General features: G+C 36.3%; 1 protein-coding gene across 3 annotated transcripts in view; it reads right to left on the bottom strand.

The window, feature by feature from the left end:
- The window catches only part of prex2 (phosphatidylinositol-3,4,5-trisphosphate-dependent Rac exchange factor 2), a 150283-nt gene that overhangs the window by 16838 nt on the left and 116941 nt on the right, over positions 1–16504 (bottom strand). For all 3 annotated transcript variants that reach the window (XM_067378256.1, XM_067378257.1, XM_067378258.1), the window contains 2 exons: positions 10671–10737; positions 8797–8987 (listed from right to left, as the gene is read on the bottom strand). In XM_067378256.1, coding sequence (XP_067234357.1) covers positions 8797–8987; positions 10671–10737 — 258 coding nt within the window. The remainder of the gene's footprint in view (positions 1–8796; positions 8988–10670; positions 10738–16504) is intronic.

Below are 16504 nucleotides of genomic sequence, written 5' to 3'. Positions count from 1 at the left end.
CACCGACGCGAAAAACGCAAGGCGTAAAAGCGTTATTTTTTAAAAAACGCCTCGGGATCGTTTTTTGGGTTTGACGCGCCACGTTAAAAACTGGCCGACCAATGAGATTTGTGCTTTTGTTCACGTGCCTGGAGCTGCTGAAGTTACAGTAAAACACGACTTGTTGGCGCTCAAGCACAAAAAGAAGTTTTTTTTTTCTTTTACATTCAAGAACTATAGTTGAGAATGTCTATTTCATAAATGTTTATTTGCACTACCGTTTCTGACTACCATCTCTCATATATGCCATTTAATATCTGCATTTTTATATTCTTTAACTTTATTAATATCATAAATATGTTTAATTGCACTACCGTTAAGCACAAGCGCCACATGCTGTCAGGGAGTGAATTTGCATGTTCACTCTGCGCATCAAAAAAAAACTTGAAAAACGCTGGTGTTAAACGCGTGCGATATTCATCCCGGTGTGTACAGGCCTTAACTATGAAGTTTTGAGTTTGTAGTACTCATGCACGTTAATTGCTCCTGACTTAAAATACTGAGTTTGCTAACTCATACATTTTGATAGCAATTAACATAAAATATTTAGTTAATTTTGAGTTCTTGCAAATCAAATGAGTTATTTACTTCACTGTAAATCCTAAGAAAATACAAAAAATGCCAACTTGCTAATTAGCTAACATGTTAACAATAGCATGGCATACCACTTACTGAATGAGTGCAAATTACCTGCTCTCATGCCAAGCCTCATGCACCATGAGTTAACTCTCCGAAAACCCACATTAGCAGAAACTCTTCTAAATTAGCATAACAAAACATTAATCACTACTAAATCTCCCTTACCATTAATCTTGTGCAAAAAACATTATGTAACACTTCATTATAGCATTTACTCTCCCTTTCGAGTGCCATGGGCAAGGCATGCTGGGAAATAGAAATCCCAGCCCAGTTTCAGTTAAACTTAAGTTCATCTATATTAAAAGAAATGAGTTCATACAACTCAAAACAATGAAAGAGTTTAGTTTACTTGAAATATGTCATTGCTGTGAACTCAAAAGAAAAAGAAAGTGCTAAATACTCATAGCAATTAATTTAACTGAACTAATTTGTTCAATTTAAGTTTGCCCTACTCAAACCAATTAAGTATTTTGAGCATTAGGGTTTACAGTTGGGGAGGATGATATTTAAGCACATTTATTGAGCTCTGTAGAGACCCATGAATGTTTCATTGGAATATTCATGCTTCAAGACTAGGGCAGATGGTTAATGCTCTCAAGCATTACATTTTCCCCCTGTGGGGTTCACTTATGAGGTTAGTCAAGACTTTTTATGCCAAAAATGTAGTTTTTTTGCACTTTCTGAGTTTGCAGTTGGGTTCAATAAAGTTTGCACAGCTTCATCTTCAATAAAAGTAAAAGCCTGCATTACATTGTGTCAGATCCACAACATAAGTGTGCTTCACAAACTGTTAAAGTTTAACTGAAAAGATTGAGAACCTGCAGCTTCTCTTTCCAAACACCTTTGAAAGGGATGTGCAGAACAATAGGTGCTACACACAGCTAGAAACACCACAAAGTTTGGGGACTTTCACACATTTTACTCTTATTACTAATAGTATGTATCCTATTTACTTCATATTACCCCATTGTGACAGGGTGGACCATGATTCTGAACAATGCATGGCATCACTGACATATAAATTCTGAGAAGCGCTGTTGAAAGTGGATCAGACCAAGCACTAAAACACTCTTGTAGCTAATCAGCAGTAAGGGGCGTGTCTGCTCATGAGTGGGGAGGTACCTGTGCTGCATTGTGTGTTTTTGAATTTGGAGGCGGGGCTATCAAGATAGAGGTGTGATCATTTTGGATAGGGGCGTGTTTGTTTTGGTGATTTCAAATATCAAGAGCATTTCTCAGAAATTACTTACTTCACCTTTAATCTAAATGTTAAAGAATTTCAGATTGAGTTGGACTATGAAAACACTGTGACTTTCACAACCACAGATTTCCAGAGCACTGAACTCATTTACAGTACCTCAGAACGTCAGGGAAAATGTGATTTATCATTATATAACCATTTTAAACTGGGTACTTACTCTCCCTCTCTGGGAAAAACAAGTAAATTTAGAAGAACTTTATATTGAAATTGGACCTCCACAACACCTTGGCGAAAAAAATTTAGCCATAAAATAAATATCAGCTCTCACTTAACTTCAGCCACATTTGGCAGGTGAGCACTTTACAGCAAAGCTTGTACCTCAATTTAATTTCATTAAAAGCAGGAACTGGCACATTTTGGCTGCTGATTGAGGCTGTTTGGCAGACAAAGGGATATATAAATAGTAGCGCATAATGAAATGCTGATGCTCTGCATATGATGCATTCTGGTTGTAGTATGCCAGGATAACCACATCTGACATTCTCCATGGAATTAATTCCATCAACTCTCACATACGTTAAATAATACATATTAAATCAACTTTTACATGGCTGCTATTGGAAAAAAAATGGGCTTGAAACAAACTATAAATATGAAAAACGTCTCAAACCATGTTTTACAGAGAATTATCCTGAACTATCATTTGGTTATGAGCAAACGCAGGTTAAATGAGAGTGTGTTTGATGGAGGCATGTTTAGAGGGGCAAGCAGGACAGAATTCACAGTGTCCGTGGCAGGTCTGAGCACCTGTGGTTTCACTAAAGCTGAGATGTGGCCTGTAATTGCCCTGGCGTACAAATGTGAGTTAGTCACACCTAAACCAACACACACAATGCTGAAAACATTTCACGCTGCTTTATCCGATACACTGCAGTAAAGAGCCACTCAAAGAGCAGCATGTGTGTGTCTATTACCATCTCTAAGGCCTTGAAATTGAGATCGAAATACCGTTCCAGCAGGGGCGTTTCCTCCGAGTAGGCAAGGGAGGCAGTGCCTTCTCAAAAAAATAGGATGAGAATATAAAACAACACAAATATTACAAATTATGACATTAAAAAGAGCGCAAGTCACGCGTATTTCTTAAGGAACACTGCCCAACAGCGACACCGGCAGGTAAAGTTACACATATGCCTCCCTTTCCTCTCATAGGAATCTATAGAAAATCATCAAAACCCCGGCGTGCGGTGGGTTTTGTGGGGGGTAATTGAGAATGAATGGGGGAAAGTCACGTGAGAAGAGGCAATGTCTCCATCGCGCTATGATTGGATGTAATTGGTTATGATTGGATATGATTGGTTTGTGCGATAAATCCCGCCTCTCATTGACGTGCGCGTTCCGCGCGTATGTTTGACTGAACAAATGATGGTGTCAATCGGAAGACTAATCGAAAAGTAAGTAAACAGATCACCCAGTTAGATATATCACTACTTTATGTTACGTCAAAATCAAATTTGAAATGGACTGAAAGCATGATTACTGCGGGGTTTTTTAGTGCAATCAGCTTGGTGAAATTTGAAAAAAGAAATTTGTGTCTGTGACAGACGGTGTTAATGGAGCATGACTGATGATCCAAAATATTCTAGGTTGACAATTAAAAAGAAAAAACCGCAATAAACAAATAAAATATATTGTTTAAATTATTATTGCCTTTAGTTACTATTTTGAAATGAATGTAGAAATGCTTAAAACACTTGAAGCTTGATGAGATTGACTTGGTTTTGATAAATAGAACATTACATTGTTAATGTAAAATTACAAAATAGAGTTGTATTTGGTTTCTTTTCTTTTTTTTGATGTACTGTAAAGTAATGTTAATTTAACAAGGAAGATTTGTCAACTTTAAGAGTAATGCACATGAATTTACAATGATTCATAAAAAAAAAATAAAAAAAAAATGTGCCTCCTCATTTCAGAGCACCACTGCACGCCACTGCGTTCCAGCAACATACAGTGCCAATAAAAAGTAAACACCCTCCTGTTCTTTTCAACATCTTGCAAATTATTACCAATGCCAAAATAAAAATCCATGGACATTTTACACAGTAAATGACAAATTAAAGCTAATTTCTCTGAAGAAAAAAGCCATGATTTGAAGGTGTTGTGGATGGTTACCAGGGTGTTGCTATGCAGTTACTTAAAGTCCCCCTGTAGTCAATAATTTTATCCCTTAAAACTCATCTTTGATCACCAGAATGATATAAAGCAAACATTTTTTCCTGTGAAAAAAAAATCTTCATGTCTTAAAATAGCTTGAATGTAACTCTACACCCTTGCTTCATTTAGTATACGCCGATCTATAAATATGCTAATTAGCCCCGCCTCTACTCACTCACACCAGCTCAGAGATCCACTCGGTCAACTTGCTGAGGTAAATGCTGCACAATGGTATCGTTTTTTACAACGTAGGACACATAATGGTAATTAATATGATCAGCCTTTTGCTGTTATCAAGTTATCAAACAGCTAATAATGTATTGCTAATGTTACACGACTCCCTTGCTTCAGATCAGTCATAGTTAATGATATGCTAAAGCCTGCTGGCATGTTGACATGATTGGTTACAAGGTTGTCTGTGACGTAAGAAACACCAGCGATTTTAAATCGCGTTTTTTGAAAATGTCTTTAGATCACTGCAGTTTTAAAGACAAATTACTTAGCAATGGTGTTGACATATGAATTTGCACATGCTTTGTCTTAGAGCATATTACAAACACCACAAATAAACAACATTAAAAACTTGATTTGCACCACAGGGGGACTTCTTCTGTTAAGTTGTTGTTAGTACATTATTCACTGGCTCTCTCCCACTGGAAACACCCCTATTTGGTCAACTAAAGGTGAAAGATCTTTCCAAGCAGATTTGTGACATAGGTATTTAAAATTCTCAGCCAGGGCAAGAATATAAAAAATAATGCCAATGACTATATCACAAAGCACTGTAAAACCCCCTATTACAAATGAGACCAAATGTAAATCTTTTCAGAACTGGCTATCCTCCAAAACTCAGTATCCAGACAAAAAGAGCTGGAGTAAGTGACACCACAAAGAGGCCTATACAATTTTTAAAGAGTTACAGTCCTCCAGAGAGTGATGTGAGAGAGGGGGGGGGGGGGGGCGGGGGACTCATAAGAGATGAGAAAAATAGATAAAAGAAAAATCTCAGGAGGAAATGTGAATCTTTCAACAGAACAATAGCCCAAAGCACAAGAATACCCACACTGAACCAACAAGGATGATTTTCTGGAGTGGCCAAATATTTAAAATCCAATTGGGCATCTTTGGAACGACTCTGCAGCACTTCAAAAAACGGTTCCCATCCAACTTGGGCAATTTTGCTAAGAAAAGTGGGCACAAATTTCAGTGTCAAGATGTGCCCAAAGAAACTCTGCTGCCAAAAGAAGATTGTGAAATTCAAATATAAATTTAAGAAAGTAGAATTACTGTATAATTTAACTTTTATAATAAGTGTAATAAAAAAATAAATTAAAAAAAAGACAGGATTTAAAGATGTTTTACAAGCCTTTATGGACTAGGGTGGAAAAACACTTCCTCTTCCTGTCATTCAAATTCAAATTCTAGTTCAACTTCCTGTGGGGTGTGACCATTTCAATTAAAATTCCAAATGAATTGAAACTCTCACTGTTGGTTACATCAGCATACACATCAGATCAAAATTATTAAATTTTATTATACTTTTAGTTAGCAAGGATGCATTAAATTGTTTAAAAGTGACAGTAAAGACTTTTACATTGTTACAAAAAAATCTATTTCAAATAAATGCTGTTTTGGGTTACACTTTATTTTACGGTGTACTTGTTACAGTGTAATTTAATTTAAGTACTGAGTAATTATAATTAACAGCATGTACTTACTATAGTGTTAGGATTAGGGTTTGGTTTAGGGTTAATTGCAAGCATACATGCATAATTTAGTTACCAAACACATATGGTGACAAGTCTGCATATAGGCAGGAGGTTGAACAGCTGGCTGTCTGGTGCAGTCACAACAACCTGGAGCTGAACACGTTCAAAACCGTGGCAACTTCAGGAGAAACCTCCCAGCACTCCTCCCACTCACCATCACGAACAGCACTGTGGCAGCAGTGGAGTCATTCAGGTTCCTGGGCTCTACCATCTCTCAGAACCTGAAGTGGGACAATCACATTGACCAGCAGAGGTTGTACTTCTTTCCCCAGCTGAGGAAGTTCAACTTGCCACAGTCGCTGCTGATGCAGTTCTACTCAGCCATCATTGAGTCTGTCCTCTGCACTTTAATAACTGTCTGGTTTGTCTCAGCTACAAAATCAGACCTCAGAAGACTACAGAGGACAGTTCCGACTGCTGAAAGTATTATGGGTGCTCCCTTGCACACCCCCAAGAACTGAATACATCCAGAGTGAGAAAAAGGATTCAGAAAATCACCCTGGATCCCTCACATCCAAGCCACCTTTCTTTGAACTTCTGCCACCTGGCTGGTGCTACAGAGCAGTGAGCATCAGAATAGCCAGGCAAGAAAAGTTTCTTCCCCCAGGCAATCTACCTCATGAACAGTTAAAGGGATAGTTCTCCCAAAACCCCATGATTTTCTCACCTTCAAGCAATCCTAGGTGTATATGACTATCTTCTTTCAGACGACACATTTTGAAGCCAACCATACTTCTCCAGGGGGTTGATAAAGGCCTTCTGAAACGATGGGTTTTTGTAAAAAAATATCAATATTTAAAACTCTATATACTATAATAACTAGTTTCTGCAGACTGTCCTCCAAAAAAACCCGACCCTATAGGTTTTACATTTGCCCTCTAGCTGGCGTAAAAATAATGACAGTCGTGTTACGTCTGTCGTCATGAAATGACGTATGACCGTCATTACCAATCAAAATGTGTGTTTATTTAAATGTAATGTGTGTAATTTTTACACGGCCCCTTACCCACCATTTCCATTTAGCAAACCTCATATTTGTGCATATACACTTTATGAGTACAAGTGTTCCCTGGGATCGAACCCACAATTGCATGATAACATAATTGCATATTGTTGTATATCTACCATTTGAGCTACGCGAAACGCAAAATATGACGCAGATAAAAGGGTACAATGCAACAAAATGAAAGTGTCCTGTTGTCGAAAGGGGCACAACTTTAGTAAACGCTCCTATGGGTCATATTTCATGGAAGTGACAAACGACTTATATGGGCGTATTGGTTGGAGGACATATTGAGTTTCTGGCAGGCAGCCATACGCATCGATTTGTGGTGGAAGAGTAACCCTTGACCCGACACATGATGATGAATGCAGAATCACAGAGGATAGAGCAAAACAAAACACCAGTCACAAATTAGAAGTCTAAACCGATCGTTTTAAAAGAGAAATGTCGGAGGATTTAGATATAAGAGAAGATGAGCTTGAGTTTGTTGACCAGCCCTATTTGTTTGAACCTCGAGAGGCGTCTAAGCTTATGCTACTCCTACATCCTACGTTATACATCGCGTCAGAGGATTACTCATTTGGTGCAAGTCGACTTGCGTGGTATGCATACGGTCGTCGTACAAACACACATCGCTTCACTTCAAAAAAGTGTTTATGAACCCCCTGGAGCCGAATGGATTATTTTTTTAATGGATGGATTAATTTTTTAGGGTTTTAAAATCTGGCCCCCCTTCACTACAATTATAAAGCTTGAAAGAGTAAGGATATTTTTTAAATATATCTCTGATCGTGTTCATCTGAAAGAAGAAAGTCATATACACCTAGGATGGCTTGAGGGTGAGTAAATAATGGGCTTATTTTCATTTTTGGGTGAATTATCCCTTTAAATGTAACTATGAGCAATATCACCTATTTTTATTTGACAATACCCAACATCTTCTTATTCCATTCCCTGTTAATTCAATTATATTCTATTTGTATATAGCACACCTGTACATACAAGTTTGTCTATTTTTTTAACATTGATAATAAGAAGAAATGTTAATTGAGCACCAAATCAGTATATTATAATGATTTCTGAAGGATCATGTGAATGTTTTTAATGTGTGTTTCATCAAATGAATGCAGTCTATATCAGCATTGGAGACAAAAACAAAAAAAAAAAAAGTCAATGAGATATTTTCAACAAAATCTGAATATGTGAGGAAAATCAATATAATGCTGAATTTCATGCAGTATAATAATAAGGGTTCATCCACAAAGGATGAATACTCCTTATTGGCACTGTAGGGATGCACAGAGACAGATAGAAGCACAAGAAACTGAAAATATATGAAAAAAAGCATGAACTGCTGATTTTGTGAAATAAGTATGTCAGCTCTGGCTGATACTAAAAGAGACCTTGAGATGAATAGCATGCGTTCCTTCAGTTGAGATTCACAAATGAACTTTTAGAGAAATTGAGCTGTCTGGATCATCTCTAAAATTATGGATTAAGCGAGACCTTCTAAATGTAGAACTGAGATGCTGAATATTCATAATTGCATTGGATGAATGATTAGTGCAGAGAAAGGTATTTATGGAATGATACACGAGCATGTAATGAGGATTATTACCTATTCATGCAGAAGAGGAAATTGAATATTAGATGGTATGAGGAAGAGCGATTGGAGAGAGGAAAATTGCAAGATAACCCTCCCAAAAAACACCAAAACAGAAGAAAGATTAAGGCTGCAGAGAAGAAAACAGGATAAAAGACATAAGTGACAGGAAGTAAATTGCTCCGAGCTACAGACAGAAAGGAAAAAAGACAGGGAAGGAAAAAACAGAAGCGTTCCACTTAGACAGAGTCCCTGGCGAATGCCTGATGCCTGTCGGACAGAAGGGAAAGGAGGAGTTTGAGTGTATGTGTGTGTAACCCAGGCTGACCGGTGTACTCCGCTGTTACACATGACAATGTGACACGCTCCCAGGCGGCTGCAAAGCTCCGAGGCCACGGTGAGCAGACCGACTCCAGACGCTCCACAGGCTGTGAACTGACAAGCAGCCGTCCGCCGACAAGAGATAAAACTTTCCATCAATCTGTACAACTCATCCAGAGCATTCAGAGGACGCATCAGCTACAAAGAGAGAGAGAGAGAGATAAAGAAAAAAGAGAAATTCTAAAATCTAGAATCATCACGCTTTTAAATACAATAACAGTTATAGTGACCAAGCTCCATTTAAAATGTATCTTGCAAGAATGAATGAATAAATGAATGAATGGGATTCATATGCTATATTTTAAGTCATCGATTTCGTTGTGTGAAGAACAGGCTGAAATTTTCTCCAGTGAGCTGTTGACTTGTGAACTGCTGTGACCGGACCATTTAATCAGTCGGTGGGTCCGAAATCACGTACTGTCTGAGTATGTACTACATTTGAATTTGAACTTACTTCGCGACCGTTAAAAAAGTATGTTCTATATAGTATGAGCGTGTGTGGTATGCATGTAATCCGGACGCACTACATCCACTATGTTGTCATCATCACGTGACCTACCAACGTTAGTTCTGTCGCTTCACCTCCATTCATAAATACTCATGGGATAGTAAAGTGTCATACGGGGACTTTTCGCCTACTGTTTTTCGAATACTATAAATTCGGACATACTACTCTGTTGGAAGTATTCGATTTCAGATGCAGTGAGTGACTTCAACTAGAGGACCAATCAGTCTAATTCATGAATGAATCATTCAAACTGATTTGTGAACTGGTTCAACTGCTTAATTTAAATGAATTGACTCAAAAGAACAAATCGTTTACAAATAGGACTGATTTGATTCTAGAGTCAACAGAAGAATGATTCTTGATTGAGTCATTCTTGACTGAACAGTTCAGAGGCTGTGTGAAGATCTTTGAAAATTCTCCTTTTGTGTTTCACGAATAAAAAAACATGGGATTGGAAGGACATGAAGGGAAGTTATTAAAGGGTTAGTTCAGACAAAAATTGTCATCAATTACTCACCCTCATGTCGTTTCTAAGCATTAAGATTTTCATTCATCTTCAAAAGACAAATTAAGATATTTTAAATCAAATCTGAGAGTTTTCTGTCCCTCCATTGACAGCTATACGCAACTACCACTTTGTCTCTTCAAAAAGTTCATTAAGAAATTGTAAAACTATTAAATCTGATAAACAGATTTAATTTAGGCTTTTAGTCACATAATAAATTTAACATTCATCAACGCACAAATCAGACATGGTAAACGGAAGCTCAAGCATGTTTGATTGACGTGCGAGAATCAATGAGGTTCATTCTCATGTTTGAGCTTCCAGGAGAACCAATGAGGTGTGTTTTTACGCAACAAGTAAAGTACAGTTGAGCTTCTATTTATGATCACTTATCAATGTTCATATGTGAATAAATCTGGTCAACATATGAAGTGTTCATGTTTCTTCAGAAAATTTGGACTAAACCACTTATTTCAAAACCATTCATTTGAAATAAATCTCTTTATGAACTTTTTGAAGCATCAAAGTGGTAGCTGCATGGACTGTCAATGGGGCAAAGAAATCTCTCAGATTACATTAAAAATAGCTTTATTTGTGTTCCAAAGATAAATGGAAAGTCTTATAGGTTTGGAACAACATGAGGGTGAGTAAATGATGACAGAATTTTCATTTTTTGGTGAACTAACCCTTTAATGACAGAAATGCCATGTTTAAACTCTTCAGGTTACTTTTATCATTATTGAGAATCAACAAATGCTTTTTATAAATAACTACTAGGAGTCCCTGCAGACAGTTTGATGGCACATACCTTGTCTATAAAAGCTGCTTTGGGAGCCGAGCTGGGGGTAAGGTTTGATTTATCCAGATAAAAGGCCCTATGGAGGAATAATAAAGACATGTTAGTGTAAACAGTGAATACATAGACAAATGATTGCATACACAAGAACACAGGATGTGCTGTAAAACTTAATTTGGGATTTGATTTATCTCTTACATAAAAAGAAAGATGGTTGTAAAGATTTTTCATTCTACAAACAAAGCAGCTGGGAACTCTATTTTGAAACAACACATATCTGCAGTACTTTGGGATTCGTTCCAGATGTCAATTACTGCCTGCAGTAACAATAACAGACATAGGTGGCAGTAGAGTATCTATCTATCTATCTATCTATCTATCTATCTATCTATCTATCTATCTATCTATCTATCTATCTATCTATCTATCTATCTATCTATCTATCTATCTATCTATCTATCTATCTATCTATCTATCTATCTATCTATCTATCTATCTGTCTGTCTGTCTGTCTGTCTGTCTGTCTGTCTGTCTGTCTGTCTATCTATCTATCTATCTATCTATCTATCTATCTATCTATCTGTCTGTCTATCTATCTATCCATCCATCCATCCATCCATCCATCCATCCATCCATCCATAGTTTTATCCACATTTTAAAACAAAATATCACATTTTTATTATAAAAGAGGCATAGCAGAACTGGCTGCTCTGTAGTTCTGGTTTTGTGGCATATTACAGCACATGTTTTTTGTCAGGTAAATTAATCCACCATCTGCACCCTAGTCAGGGAGAGATTTATCACGATAATATTCTCATTTGACACAGCATTAATATTATTCTCAATTAGTCGAAAATAATAATCCTTCGCTGATGATATAAACCTGTGAAACTAGAAGTGTGGCACTATTACAGGCTATTAATAAAGCCAAATTATGTTAACAAATACAGACTCAGGTATTCGCTCTCTCTCTCTCTCAAAGAAACAAACACAGAAATACATGGAGTCTTGAGCTGCCATCATAAGATCCAACTCTCCCTGCATACTAATTGAAGCAGCTAACGATAGTGTAATGGGAAGAATTAAGCAAAGTTCTTTAGAAACACCCAGAGGCCATCAGCTTAAAGCACTTAGAGCTTAAATCACTAATTCCACTGATTTACAAAAGGATTTTCATCTTCATTTCATTAAGCAGCACCCAACATATCCTGCAAAGCGCAAACAAACACGATCGGACGTTAATTGGCTTAGAAGCATCCATCAAGGCCTCTAATCTCTGATTCAGCAGCTGGTGGACTTCGAAAGCCATGTAGACATTCCAACGCAGTGTATTACACAGGAATGACTGTGATTATGGTATATTATTGTTTCAAATGCCATATCTAAAGCTAAATCTCAATTTAGACCATTGGCAGCTTTCTGTGCTAAATAACAGTCAGAGGTTTACTATCTAATTTAAAAGAAAATGATGAAAATTTAAAAAGAATTATGAAAAATGCATCATGGTTTCCACAAAAATATTAAGCATCACAACTTTTAAACATTGATAATAATGTTTCTTGAGCAGCAAATCAGCATATTAGAAGGATTTCTGAAGGATCATGTGACACTGAAGACTGGAGTAACGGCTGCAGATTCAATATGCATTCAATATGCCATGTATTAACATAGAAAACTTAAATTGTAATGTTATTTCACAATATTGCTGTTTTTTATAAATAACTAGATGCTTGTTGAGCATATCATGTATCTTACTCACCCCAAACCTTTGAAAATCTGTGTATATTTTAGTATTAATATTATATTTATATTAATATCATTATTCTTTATTTTTACATTTTCATTTTTACATGTAAAACAGTGACGATATATGATTAAACCTTTCTAAAATGTATACTGTTCTAATATTTACTGACCCTGACTACAACAGAGTGTGTTGAAAAGACACTAGGCAAAAAGAAAATGAACTCTGTAATTTCAGTCAAGAAGACAAATGCCTCACAGACTGCCGACACAAGACCTTCACAATCCAGCAGTTCTGTGCCGGCTGCTTGATCATTTATGTGAAGTCTCAGTCTCTGAAGTTTCAGTCTATGTCACCCTTCCTGCAGATGGCCTAAAGTCTCAGAATAAGCCATGGCCACATCCATCAGCAAAGTCTCCAAAGATGTCCTTGCCTGGCCATTTCAGAGCAGGACTTAAAAAGTGCTCTGTAACCACGGCCACACTCACTCAGTTTGACTGAAATCTACCAAGGAAAGACTAAGGAGATTCTTTATGAAGAAAGTACAAAAGCTGTTCTACACCAGTAAAAAAAAAAAAAGTTAAAAGTTTAACTGCTAGACCAGTTAAAGTTCATGTTTAATTCACTATGGTTCATCGACACCAGTACAGTTTCATGTAATGTTCCTCTCACTTCAGACTGTGACTAAAGAGTCCACTGATTTAAAACAATAGCCTGCTGTGCTTCTCAAAGTACCACGCACCAGACGGACAGAATGGGTCTTCATGCATCGAAGAACCAAACAGCCAAGTTTGGCAGGCTCAAACAGCACCAGATGGAGCTGACGATTTATGTCACTAGATCAATCGCCCATCCGCTGTTCAGTTTCACGGCAGAGACAACAACTCACTGTTGAGAAACACTGAACTGACAGTGTTAACATATTTAGGGGCATGAGATTTTCCCAAAAAATCCCAGCCTGAATGCTATTTTTTACATTTATTATTTTAAATGGTACTTCAATGTACTAAAAAGAATACCATGATACATGTCTAAAAAAATTATTTTGGTAAAAGATAACTTGTAGTTAACAATGAGAAATGTACAGTGATGGCATCAGATGGTGCATGGGGGTTTGAAATTGTGAAATATCTGGAAATTATTGTACAATTCATGTATAATCACGATTATATGTACATTACCATTCAAATGTTTGGGGTCAGTGACTTTTTGTTTGTTTGTTTTGCAAGAAAGAAAGAAAGAGAAATATTTTTATTCAGCAAGGACATAAACTGTTACAAAAGATGTAGGTTTCAAATAAATATTGTTAATTAAACTGCCTGTTCATCAAAGCATCCTGAAAAAATAATCAGTTTCCATAAAAATATTAAGCAACTGTTATAATAATTAGAATAATTGAGCATCAATTTCTTGAGCATCAAATCAGCATATTAGAATGATTTCTGGAGGATCATGTGACACTGAAGACTGGAGTAATGAGGGTGAAAATTCAGCTTTGCCATCACAGGAATAATTTATATTTTAAAATACATTTTTAAAATACATATTTTACAATATTAATGTTTTACTGTACTATCAAATAAATGCAGCCTTGACATTAAAAGATAAAAATTTAAATGAATAAAATCTTACCAACCAAACTTTTGAATGGTACTGTATTTGAAAAATACCATGTCTAATATTATTAACAAGGTAAATGAACAAAAACATAGTAATACTATCTTTTTTGTTAGTCTAATTAGCATTCATTCATTCATTCATTCATTCAAGAAAGAAAGAAAGAAAGAAAAAAAGAAAGGGTCAAATAGTGTAAAATTTCATCAAAGGTAAAGCATAACAACAAACTCCCCACGCTGTGAAAATGGTTTCTGGTTCTGGTGGTCTTACTGCGATTAAGGGCCACTATTCAAGCAGGCAAATATAATCCATTAAAAGAGAGCAGTGTTTTCTTAGAATGCGTTCTGGTGTATTCGACTGTGTGTGGTGAACGTGGGACCCTCCAGGAGTCGTAACTCAGCAGTAGTCTTTCCTTTCAGGCACACTGTGCAGTAACTGATGGCCTGTGTTTTCTCTACATGGGCTCTTATGAGAGACTTTAATGGAAATGCTGGACAGGATCCAAGGATGGGCCAATTTCGTTGTGCCTCTGTTTGCTGGGCCTAAAAGCAAATTGCAGCGACTGTTTCATCTTAAAACCTAAAAAAAAAAAAAAAACACCACTTCTGGCCCAATTTCACAAGCATTACCCAGTGCGCTTTGGGGTCTTCAGGCATAATTAGACACTGATGCATGAATACAGCATGCCTCAGTGGGACCATGATAGTATGGAGTTGTATATAGATGAAATTAACAAATTATCAAATTTGTTTACAATAACACAGTACATCAAAACACATTTATACATTTAAAAACTCCATGAAAAGGGAATTATTAGACCTACAGATGATAATGTGAGAATTTTACATAAAATAAAATAAAATAAAATATTCCACAGAATAGATTTCTCATGCTGACGCTCAAAATAAAATAAAATAAAATAAAAAATAAAATAAAATAAATTCCACAGAATAGATTCAGCATGCTCAAAATAAAATAAAATAAAATAAAATAAAATAAAATAAAATAAAATAAAATAAAATAAAATAAAATAAAATAAAATAAAATAAAATAAAATAAAATAAAATAAAATAAAATAAAATAAAATAAAATAAAATAAAAATTCCAAAGAATAGATTCATCATGCTCATGTAAGTAAACTCTAGAGAAGGGAAGTGTGTATTTCTGTGCAACAGCAGTGTGAAGTTTACAGGGCTCTAACAGCATTATCTGCTCTGACACATGTGTCGTTTAAATCATGAAATTAAGTCATTTGCAGGACAGAGGCTATAAAAATTAGGAAACAAGAGCTTGAGTTTCAAAGGGTCTTAAACTTCATGATGATCTTCAGGTTTCAGTGCTAACTGAAGTAGCCAGGTGTTCACTACGATCTTCTCAATGAAAGAGAAGCAACACTATCATTAAGTATACATAGTCTATATTTGTTTAAAAAAATTTTTTTTAATTTTATTAAATTACATAAAATTAAATTCACCATATTTGAACAAACATGCATCATTTATTTTTATTTTTGACACTCCTGGTCTAACATTTACTTTTAGTTTGGCTAATATTGTGACCTCTGCCACAGGTTTGTTTTTATTTGCTTTCTTTGAGGCTCAGCATTGCATCATGGTCATTATCAGGCCATCATGCCTTTAAAAAGACCAATAAATCTACAAATAGCACTAGGCCTCAACCACCACCATGACCCAATGCATGACCTCAACAAACCTCGACTAATTACTAACAGATTTACAAACATGATGTCATGCTGGTTCCATCAAAGCTGGCATAAAAGCAATCTAACAGAACCACACACAAATATATTTTAGCCCATGTTTAGGCATCTTCCCACTGGGACCAGACTGTTCAACCAATTTCAGTTCTTACGGCAACTTCTAGACACGCGACTAGCCAAGCACTGAGTTTTTTTACCGGCTGATAAGTACGGCCATTAATCCAGCTGTCTAACACGCACATCCCACAAAGCAGAAACCTAACACAGGGTCAGAGTGCTACAAGAACGAGCTACCCATCTGTATCAAACACGCCACATCCACATGATTCGGACCGCAGAGACCACTACAAACAAGTCTCACTTCAGTAACTCAGGAAAAAACAAACAACTTTTGGGCATGTGGAGTTTAGAATTAAAATCAGCTGTGAATGTCTTGTTTAGGAGAACAATCAAAAACCAAGTGTATTTTTAGTCAACAAAGCTGTAGAATTAATCTAACAATCCACAAAACTTGAAATGAAAGAAGCTGGCTGGAGACTTTTTTGGTGGTTCATCATCAGAAAAATCAGCCGCCACATCTGATGCCACATCAAGGTCTCAACTGCATTACTGACTTACTGGGTGTATTAGAAGCAGTTTCTATCCCACCATTTGAAGTCTTATTTATGATGGGAGATGAACTGGACATGAACTGGACACAGATTTGAACATCTTAAAAACTACCAGATGAGTCATGGATTCGATTAAATGTGCCAACTGCAATCA

This window comes from Chanodichthys erythropterus, chromosome 23 (genome assembly GCF_024489055.1).
Source record: "Chanodichthys erythropterus isolate Z2021 chromosome 23, ASM2448905v1, whole genome shotgun sequence".
NCBI lineage: Eukaryota > Metazoa > Chordata > Actinopteri > Cypriniformes > Xenocyprididae > Chanodichthys > Chanodichthys erythropterus.
The sequence above is the reverse complement of the archived record's forward strand: the minus strand, read 5'-3'. Positions and strand labels throughout refer to the sequence as shown.